General features: G+C 52.2%; 1 protein-coding gene across 1 annotated transcript; it reads right to left on the bottom strand.

The window, feature by feature from the left end:
* Positions 1 to 211: 211 nt before the first annotated feature.
* On the bottom strand, positions 212 to 9,229 carry MPV17 (mitochondrial inner membrane protein MPV17; the record flags this gene model as incomplete). The annotated part of the gene is made up of 7 exons (XM_079720935.1): positions 212 to 281; positions 1,272 to 1,324; positions 1,583 to 1,615; positions 1,864 to 1,959; positions 2,054 to 2,146; positions 2,365 to 2,480; positions 9,160 to 9,229. The coding sequence occupies 7 exons, from the start codon at positions 9,227 to 9,229 to the stop codon at positions 212 to 214; spliced, it is 531 nt and encodes a 176-aa protein (XP_079577061.1).
* Positions 9,230 to 11,033: the final 1,804 nt, after the last annotated feature.

The following is an 11,033-nucleotide window of genomic DNA, read 5'->3' as shown; positions in this document are numbered from 1 at the left end:
GTATAAGGCCATTATAAAGGTTTTAGTGATTTCAGTAGGAGTCAGGTTACATTTTAGAGGGAAACAGGCCACTTCAGAGTGCTAACCCCATTAAGTTCTGACCAGCCACCAAAGCCTGTGAAAACCAATGTGCCCACTTTGAGGAGGTGGTTTGACCCTTCCAGGGTCAAGCTGCATCACTGCAAGCTTGGAATGATGGAGTGAGGCAGACTTAGAGCCGATGTGCCTTCCAGGACAGGTAGGAGTTCCAGATAACGGCAACACACTGGACGACAGCCAACCTAAGGAACAGGGATGGCACCGTGAAGAAGCAGCAGAACAAGGACAAGCAAGCGGGGAGAGATGGGAAAGGACAGTGGGATAAGAGGGATTATTTCCAAGAATGCCCAGATTTAGCTCTCCTTCCTTCAGCCCCCACGGAGGGATGTGTGGCTCAGATGAGAGGAAAACCAGCTCGGGTTCTGGTGCCAGCCCAGAGCTCTGTCTCCTGGACAAAAGCCCCAAAGTTAACCCCCTCTCAGCCACCATCTCGCCACGCATGGCTCCATTATTCGTACTCCTGTCCAGGTTCCTTCTAAATACACATCTGTCCATCTTGTACAGCTGAGATCTCATCTTCCAAAAAATGTGCTGCCTGCCATATAAAGTAGCACCTCCTTCTCTTTATTTTGAATATACCTTGCTCTAGTTTCAAAGAGCACTGCAAGGCCCCTACAGTTTCCTTTAGTTCGTAAGTCTACACTCCTTTTAGCTATGCTACTCATGTCCATTTTGAACCTGTCCCCTCTGAAGAGTTTCATGTTTTTCCCTGTTCCCAAAGCCCCCACACCTCCAATAATTTTAACCACTCATCTTGGTTCCACTATATTTTTTTTACTGAGATTTCAGCAACTACCTTTATTACCTAGGATAAAATAATATTTTGCAGTGGACTAACCTGACCACGTTCCTACTTGTCTCTTTGGTCTACCTTTCTGCCTAACCTAGGCTGTAGCCCTGACCCTGCAGACATGCCATCAAAGGTAGAGAGCCCAGGTGGGATGGAGACAAGGACTGCGGAGCAAGATCCTCCCTAGGAAGATGAAAGAAGTCAGCAGGCAGACACTCTGGGATGTTCTGTAATAAAATGCTCAGGAGTCTGAGGAGCTCTGACCAGGGCAGAGTGTTCTGGGGGGGTCTAAGGTAGTTCAAGGTTAAAATGAGAATCACTTTGTCTCTAACCGTTCATAATGTGCATCTTCCTTGAAAGGTGGGGTGGGGATCTGTCATACCTGTAATGAAGAGGGACCAGGTAGAAGTTGGCTAACTGCACAGCAGGCCAGAGCTACAACAGAGAGAAGGTAAAGGTTGGTGGGCTGCCTCCATCACCTGACCCCAGACTCCCTGCCTTGCCTGGTCTGACTCCGGCTTCTACAGACAAGGATACGTTGCACAACTGGGTGAGTGCTTCCCTGAGTATGGTGCCCATGTGGGAATGACAGAGTAATCCCAACTGAGGGATTTCTGTGTCAGGAGGACCCCCAGTCCCTGGCACTTCTGGACTCAAGAAAGAAGAAGAGGCAGCTGAGGTGTCAGCTCTTACATAGTAGTTGGTGATGAGAGCATCAGGATAATCCTGAGGAGACAAGAGAAGGAACAAGTGAACATTTGCATTTCCAGGCAGCTCAGACCTCCCGATCTGAGTATCACACAGAGACTTCTGTTCAGAGGAGACATCCCTGCACCACTGCCCCTCGGCTCCTCTCCTCCAGAGCTGGGGCTCTGCCTGCACCTCCACCCTTCCCGTCCCCATGAAGCCTGCCTCATTCCCCTGGGCCTGCCAGCCTGCCATCCAGAAATCATCCCCACACCTGCCCAGCTCACCTGCTGGAGTTTGGCCCAATTGTCCTGGGCTGACAGTCCATTGAGTGTCCCTACCAGTGAGAGGAAACAGCCCAGAAAACATGGGGCAAAACCCCCCTAGGGAAGAGAAATTAAAGCACTGTGAGCACCTAAACCCCTGCCCTCCCTCGACACAGCCCACCCTCCCCAACTCCCTTTTCCTTGTGCTCACCTGATCCAACAGCATCTTCTTTAGTGCATCTACCTTGGTGGTGCCAGGGATGAGCCGGTCCAGAACCTTGTACCAGCCTCCTACTACAGGGCCCTGAAAGTAACCCCCAAAGAGGGGAGCAGGGGTGCAGAGGGGAGCATGAGGCCTTTACGTCACAAAGCTCCGCCCCCGAACATCAGAAACCAAACCCCAGGGGGAGCAGACACTCAAGGCTGGCTTAGATGTGAGAGGGTCCAAGGGAAACTAAAGGATGACAGGGAACTGAAACCACTGTCCAATCCACCGGCAGCCCTGCTGTGGGCAGAACTTACCACAAAGCCACAGCCCAGGGAGACCATGGTCAGGGTCCGGCCAGTCTTGTGTGCCTGCAGACCTCGCCTCTCCACCAGCTGCTGTGAGATAACATCACCCAGGCCCATCAGAGACCCTGTGCAGGGTACACAGGTGTTGTCAGGACATCTCCCAGGGACAAGCTGCCATCCCAAGGAGGGGGGTAAGTCTGCTCACTGAATGAGGCTCTGGCACTCTGAGGCCAGGGGTTTCATTCTGGGGCAAAAGGCCGGTCCTTTCCTGCTGCTTCAAGGATGGTAACACCTCCCCAAGGATGGTGATATTTCATATGTGTCCTGTTAGAAACTGGGATGAGCAGCCTTGAGCAGGCCAGGGCCCAAGAACACTGCACTGAGCAGTGAAGGAAAGTTGGACTCAGAAACCGCAGGTAGGGGAAGGAGAATCTGAGGTGCCAGGGGCTGAGATGCACTGACTGCCGGAATTGGAAAGGCCTTCCAGACGTTTTCGTGCAAACCCCTTACTCTAGAGTTATGGATGGAAACGAAGGTCCGGGACCTCACATAACCAGTAAGTGGTAGAGCCAAGGCCAAGGACCAGGTGGCTTGATTTCCTAGACAGTGTTCTTTCCAGGACGCCTTACCATGAATAGATCATGTGCAGAACGCTAAGGAATCCTGGGGTTGTTTTTCCCCCGAGCCGAAGGCAAGGCCCTGGCCAATGTCCTTCACCTTGGTTTTGGGGTCTCTGTTTGTGGAAAACAGCAAGAATAACTCTAAAACATAAGTGTTCAAATGGTCCCAGGCAGGAGGATGACTGGCTGAGCTGGTAAGAGTCCCTGCAAGGAAGGATCCTGTCACCTCCCAGCAGTCAGGTACACCCAGACTTCCCATTCACAGCCTCAGACTGAGCTGCCAACAGGTATTAAGGCCATTTCTCCCCAGGTCTTTGCACCCGCTTCCCCTCCCTCACTTGCACAGACACCCAGCTCCAAGCAGCACTAGTAGGACACCCACACCCAGAAACCAAGACAGAAACCATCACTGTTTGGGCTTCCCTGGTGGCACAGTGGTTAAGAATCCGCCTACTAATGCAGGGGACACGGGTTCAAGCCCTGGTCCGGGAAGATCCCACATGCCGCGGAGCAACTAAGCCCAAGCGCCACAACTACTGAGCCTGCGCTCTAGAGCCTGCGAGCCGCAACTACTGAAGCCCGTGTGCCTAGAGCCCGTGCTCCACAATAAGAGAAGCCACTGCGATGAGAAGCCCGCACACCGAAGAGTAGCCCCTGCTCGCCGCAACTAGAGAAAGCCCGCGTGCAGCAACGAAGACCCAACGCAGTCAAAAAAAAAAGAAACCATCACTGTTTACAGAGCCCCCGTCAGTGATGGTGGTGTGATGGTTTCTAGCAAACACACACTTCTACTAGGGCCACTTGGGAGTGACCATATGACCTTCAGCTTGCCTGTCCATCACGGTGAGTAATGAGAGTCCCCTCCAGCCCCATAGCCACCACTGTCCCTGTGCCCTCAATTAGCACTGGGCAAACACATCCTCATCTTGGCCCGGAGCTGGCTCTGACGTCCGTGCTGGCTGCACACTCATTGCTCTTCGCCCGCACCCCTGCACAGCCCTGCCCCTGTGCAGCCTCGTCAGAGGCAGCTGAGTAAGGCTGAGAGCTGGGGTCGGCCTGGGGCACCCACAGGTGACCTAGGCTGCTGGCCTCAGCTGCTGGGACCCCCAGCACGCCCACCAAGGGAGCCCTGCCTCTCCTCTCCCTGAAACCCCCAAAGTGGTGGAGGCCCTTCCCAGAACGTGGCTAGACACGGCCTCCCGGAGGGCGAGGACAGAATCCCAGACGTCTTTGTTCTCTGAGCCTCCGCCATACCGAGCCTGGCAGGTGCTCAGAAAATCAACTGGGAGAAACGTCCGAGGTACCACCCAGACAACAAGACTGCCCTGGCAAGGGCACAGAGGACGCCAAGTGGAGCCCAAAGGATGCACCCAGGCTCAAGGTGTGAGGAGCAGTGGGCAGAAGGCTCGCTCCCCTCCGCAATTGGCACTAACACCCTATCCCCTCTCCCTGACAACTTGGGGTCACCAGCTGCGTGCCAGGGAGGGGAGGGAGCTGCTGTGGCCGTGCATAAGGGAAGAGTGACCCTGACGAGGCCTGGGGAAGGGGGAACAGAAAGACAGTCACTGCTTAAATGAAGGGACTAACAGTTCGACAATTGGCAAGATGTTTACAGTGTACAAAAGGGCCCTCATACATTTAATCCTCACAAAAGGTCTGCAAGGTAGAGGTCACACCTCCATTGAATGTCTTTGAGAGATGAGGTGACTTGGTAAGGAGTGGAGCCTGAAAGCAGGCCTTCTCTCAAGGGGGTACAGGAGGCCAGGGAATCCCCAGCAGAGGCTGAGACCTGGGCTCAGGGGCCAGTGGGCACCAAGAGGCTCCTGGGGCTGCTACTCACGGGGGTTCCTGCCCAAACAAGGCCCAAAGGCCCGCACATCAAAGACACTTCCTGGACTAACGCACTTCCTCTCTGTCTTTTACTCCCCAGAATGTGACCACCTCTGTTCCCTGTCACCTTGTGGGGAGGGCAAGCAGCAATATTCTTGGGAAGGAAACGGTCACAAAGAGAGGGGTGTTTTCACTCTTCATGGCTTACCAACAGTCACACAACAAGCTAAAGGCAGAGCAGGGGTGAAAACCAAAGTCCCTGACGTGTAGTCCCACAGTCCTGGAAGCCTGCAGCCTTTGAGAAAGATGGATTCCAGGCCCCCAAACCATGCCCATCAGGCCTGAGAGACAACCAAGCAGCAGGAGTGGGTAGGGGGTGTGTAGCCCGTAGCCCTGCCAGTTCTGTCCATTTCAGACAGAACCGTGCCCAGTTCCTCCTCTGGAGGAACACAGATCATCAGGCCCTGTGGGCCTGCAGCAGCTCCAGGGAGCTCTAAGGCTTTGGTCTAAGCACAGAGCAAGGCCTTTTTTGGTCAGAGTGATTGTTTGAGCAGGAAGGGCTGACATCCAGATTCCTCATCCCACCTTCCCCAACCCAGAGCCCAAACAGACCCCAACCACCCTAGGCTCTGGGAGTCCTCTTGGACGTATTTGGTTGGCCTGGACCCTCCAGTGCTCTGGCTCCCCTTTCCTTGGACTTGTTTCCAGGGCGTTGGGACTAGAGGCCTGCCGAGACATAATGCCTGAGCCCCGATGGGGCAGGACAAGGGGCTGCCGGGCAGTGATGCCCCAATGCCAGGCTGGGCGCAGAGCCCAGCGGGCAGACGCTGGCGTGGGTGTGACATCATGCCCCTGGGTAGGTGCCAGTTCTGATGCCGTCACTCGCCACCAGATTCAGCAGAGTGGGGCGGGGGGTAGGGGTTGGGGAGCGCCTGCATCTGAGCACAGATCTATTTGGGATCACCTTCTGCCCGCTAGTGGAAAAGCCCCAACTTCCGTGCCCTCATCCTAGGCACGGGTGGGGGTAAGTTCTCTACTTCCCCTATTTTGTTCCTCTCCTGGCTTTTGTGTGTCGAGTCTTAGATGCAAGAAACCAAAGTATTAATGGAAGATGAGAAAACTGAGGGGCAAGGAGTTGGAATGAGGAGCAGGAAACTGTCCTTGACTATGGGAGGCCTGGGTCGGCAGGTGTAGCTGCTGGCAGGGGGCCAGGGTGCTGTCTCATTCCTCTCCAGAAGTCTCCAATAATTAAATAGCTGCCTGGGGTAGGGGCTTGGTCTGGCAGAGCGTGGAGGGAGCTGACGCCCAGCAGTGACAGGGGAGCGCCTCCTCTGGGATCTGTCGGAGGGCTCTCCCCACTCCTGGCCTGAACCCTTGCCACTGCTAGAAAGTAAGACAAAATGCAGGGCTCTGCAGCTTGTCAGGTACCGAAGCCCAGACCAGCTGGAACTATACTCAGCATTCTGAGGTCGCAGGTGTCTCAGTCGCAGGGCAGTGCATTGGGAAGTGCCCCAGGTTCTAATGCCAGCTCCACCACTGACCATGAAACCTCATGCATATCACTCCTCCCTCGTGCCTCAGTTTCCTTCTCTGTAGTATCAGGGGCTGGACTGGATGGTCTCTAATGCCTGTTGAGCTCTCACATTCAGACTGCAGGGAAACCAGTGTCTGCAGAAGTTCAGCTGCTTCCACAGCAGGACCAGAGTGGCCTAAGATGGATAGAACAGGGCCCCCTGGAGACTGGAAGGGCCCTCAAGAACGGATGGGAGAAGGCTGACTCAGACTCTGCAGAACACACAGCAGACCTTTGCCCAGGGTGCCCTGTTCCTGACTCTGGCTTGGCCCACAATGGGTGTACCAGACACTTCTTTTGAACCATATCAGATCTTTTTGATTCACTTATCTCTTACTCCAGCCACCACTGCAGTTCAGCTGATGGGTCCTTGTCTCAGGCCTATGCCTTACCTGGGTCTGAGCTACTGATGCTTTACCTGGGGATGATGCCTGTGCAACCTGGTAGAGCACAGAGCACGGACATCAACATCCCATATGGCAAACCTTTGACCAACGTGAGATGGAGCCGGTGGGTAAAGGTTTCTCCTTTTCTCCAGAAAAGACTATTCACCCATAAAGTCCTAAGAGGCATTTCAAAGAGCTTCTCAGTCAGTTTTAAGGGACTGAGCAGCCATGTGCCCTAAGCAGTGTCCATTTGATAACGCATTCTTCTATTGGCTGTCCCTCTTCCCTCTCTCCCCACCATGGGATTACTTCCTAACAAAGTACCTGCAAAGAAGCTTCAGACTCTACTTTTTGGAGAACCGAGGCTAGATGGTTGTCCATGTTCCAAATTTACGGCAAGTGGAACAAACCCAACCCAAACACCACTATAAAAATAAGAGCTTGTTGTTCTTGGGTTGCCAACACTCATATAAAGGGCCAACCCCTGGAGCCTTTAAGTTTCTTGAGCATTTTCTGATTTCTAAAGCCTTTTCAGAGATAATCCCTACACTGACTCTGTGAGGTCATATAACTAAACTCAAATTCTAAACGAGGAAACTGAGGCTCAAAGAGGTTTATTTTCTTGTCCTGATTCACACAGCTCCTAAGTGCTATGGCTCTGAGATTCAAACCTTGGTCTTCTAACTCCAAGTCTGAAATCTCTATTCTGTTTTCCATTGTGATGAGCTATGCCATGGGACCTTAGGAACTACTGTGCTGGGATCTAAAGACAGCTCAGTGAGCTAAATCCACTTCCCCCCTTTATTTGTAGTTTCATTCGAGTACACTGAGCAGCAGGGAAGGAAAAGTCTGAAAGGTCTGGGAAAGTCTGAGAAAAGTGCTCCCTAGAGGTTGCTCCAGGGCTGAGATACTGGTACAGCCTCAGGAAGACTCGGGGTGTGGAGCCACAGGGCTCTAGCACTGACAGACCATCACCCCAGTTCAGCTACGTACCTGCACTTGGACCCCTTGGAGCTCTAGCTCCTGCCTCCGTCAGCTGCAGATCCCTTGGGTAAGGAAACACAAGGACTATCCTTCCTTCCCTATTCTTGATGGCCACGAGGGGAGGGGAGTTCGGGTCCCTGAGGGAATGTGAGGCTGGGCAAAGGGCCCAGCGTGTCGGTTCCCTTCACAGCCACCCAGTACAGCATGAGTCACCACACACACAGCCAGGTGAGTCATGCAGGCTGACGGACACTCTGAGGACAGGATGGGGGATAGCTGGGCACAGGAGGCTGGAGAGGGGCCCAGGGAGGAGCAAAAGACTCCTTGGCCAGTCACTCAATGAAGTTCCTAGTGCTGATGTGGGGCTATTCCAGTAACAGGACTTCTGTTGTGTCCTGGCTTCCAGTAGCATCCCCCCCCACCCCTTTTTAACAGTCTTCCTCTCAGAAGCCCGTGGTCCTCATTAGAATCCTGTTCCCTTCCACTAAGCACAGGCAAGACCTTATATTAACCGGTCACCTTCGCACTGCCCCAATAGTCACAGGCCTTCCAATCCTTCCCCCTGTAAAATTTATCTCTGTGCCATCTCCTCTCATATTAGCTAATCTGCAAAATGAGATGATAACAAATACAGGTAAGTCACTGGGTTACCTTTGTGAGGTCGCTACTCAATCACTGGATTTAGAGTAAAAATAAATCCTTGATTAGTATATCGTTTGAGGATACATCCATAGATAGTAAACTATAAGAAAAGCAAAAGAATGATATAAACAAAATTCAGGAAAGTGGTTATTTCTTAGGGTGTATGAATTAGGGTCAGGCATTCAAGGGGTCTCAAAGCTGGGTACTGATACAGGAGTATTCAGTTTACTTTTATTTCAATGGTACATACATTATCGTAATCATTTTTTTGTGTATTAAGATATATTTCACAATAAGAACAATACTAAGAAAAATAAACTGGGGTAAGAGTCTGATTCCAGCACTTATTAGGTGTGTGATCTAATGTGGACCCAAGTAATCTTAGCCCACTTTGTGTCCCCACCTTTGTGGGGACTCTATCAGATAATGTGTGCTGAAAGTGTTTTGCACACTGTGAAATGTTAAAGGAGCCTTTGTTATTGTTCATTTTCTAAGTTAAGGCCTCCTCGGGGCAATGCCTTTCTTTTCCTAAGGGGATGACTCCTCAGGTTTGTGAGGACTTTCAGATCCTACTTTATAGCCAGGTCATCTATGCATACCCCTTTCCTTAAGAACAGCCTTGGGGACCCTCCCTCCAAAACAGACTGGGGTGAGAGCCAATCCTTCAAGGGGTCTGAATAAAAGCAAAAAATGAGGGCGGGGGTGCAGCGAGCTTCTGCCTCCCAGATCAGCCTGCGCTGGTACCACTAGGTCCCACTGGGACACTTACCAGCTGTCAGGACCTGTACTTTCCACGGGTGAGCAGTCAGAGCCCGCTGGTATGCCCGCCAAAGTGCCATGCTTTCTGTCAAGGCGAGAGGAGAGGGGGGGGTCACCCCCACTGCCCCCTCCACACTTAAAGAGACTTTTGTCCTTCCCTTGCGCCCACTCCCTCTCCCCCTCCCGCTTCTAAATGGGCAGAGGCTTCCTGGACAGCTTCCTGTCACAGGGATCGCCTTAGGCAATCGGGGAAGAGAGGAAGGCTGTGGGCGGCTATGCAATACCGGTGGCCGCCACCCGCCACCCCACCCCCAGCCCTGAAGCAGGTCTATCTGGGGGCCTCTGTCCCGACCGAGACACACAAGAGGACAGGTTTGCTCTGGCTTTCACCCAGAGCCTGGTCGGTCCCCAGATTCAGACTCTCAGTTGGAACCAGCCCGCATCCTTCCTGAGCCCAACTCCACCCCAGAAAAACGGCCTCTGACTCCCTGGGCCTGGAACGATCACACACACTGCTGCCGCTACGTGATCGCCGCGCTGTGAGCCGGTGACCGCGGAACTCTCGCTACTAACCAGCGCGCGAGCTCAGCCCCTCCCACGTGACCCGAGCGGCGGAGGGACTTCCGCCCCAAATCCCGTCCCTTCCGCTCGGCTGAGCGCTAGGCTTTCCCCTGCCTCCAGGGCCGGAATGGGAGTGGATTCAGCCACTAGTACCGTGGAGAAGGGCTCAGCTGGGTCTGCGCTGAGTCTTGGTGCGGGGCCCGCCCGCCCACCTGGGCCCGACCTCTGTCTGCTTCTGCCCCTTCTCTCCCCGCTGCACGGGCCTCTTAACCTGGATAGACTCTCACTGTTCCCGCGTCCCGGAACTGGCCAAGGTCCAGACGTCGTTCTCGGTCTCAGGAATCAAAGTTTGGAAACTATTAGCCATAGTTAAATGTGTGCGTGTGTGTTACTTTAAAAAAAAAAAAAAAGTAAGTTCTTCACTAGCCTCAACTGTGAGCTCCTGAATGGGTGGAACTGGGTCTTGTTCGTATTTGTCGTCCTCATAGCAACTAGTTCAATACTTTGTGCACAGTAGCCTTTAGAAATGCTGCGTAAAGATGACTGCTCCATGGCAATCATTCGGATTACAGAACCTCTAGTTTAGATACTGGTTTCATAACTAGCGGGTTTGCAGCCTTGGTCATCAGTAGACTTGAATTTCCTCATCTGTGAAATTAGGGGGTTGGACTCTTTGTTTTTCAAACTGGGCTCCTCAGTTTTAGGGCTTTATAGATGTTTGGGGAAGGGGTATCACAGGTTCTTCTTCACCTAAGCTTTTATAAAATACATGTATACTTCTAGAAAAAGCCACATTTAAACAAGGGCCCACAACTAAAACTGTTAGGAAACCAGTAGATGAGGTGATTTCCTAATCCCTTTCCAGCTCTAACATTCTAAAATTTTGTGAATATACTGCAACATCCTTTCTAGGGTAGTGGAAACATTCACAAGGCTGACAGCCTTTGTTTAATCATCCCTAGGGAGCTCACACTTCAGGAGGCAACCATATCTGACTCCTTCAGGGTCTTTACCTGGCTAGCTCCAGCCCCAATTAACTCAATTCCTATATGATTAAGGCAGGGAGAATCCTGTAACAGATAACTGGAGAAACACAGTAAGGAGGCAAGAGAATTCGATGTCACAAACATTTAACTAAAGCTTTCTATATGCAAAACACCAAGCTAGAGGAGTGAATTTACACTAGTAGTAGGAGACCAAATGTGCTAAGTTGGAAAGTTGTATTCTGAAGTCAGACTGTCTACCACCACTCAGTAGTTATGTGACCTTATTCAGACTGCTTAACCTCTCAGAATCTTATCTTTGTCAAGTAAAATGGGGCAA

Source organism: Hyperoodon ampullatus (genome assembly GCF_949752795.1).
Source record: "Hyperoodon ampullatus genome assembly, chromosome: 15".
NCBI lineage: Eukaryota > Metazoa > Chordata > Mammalia > Artiodactyla > Ziphiidae > Hyperoodon > Hyperoodon ampullatus.
This window is presented reverse-complemented; position numbering and strand designations above follow the sequence as displayed.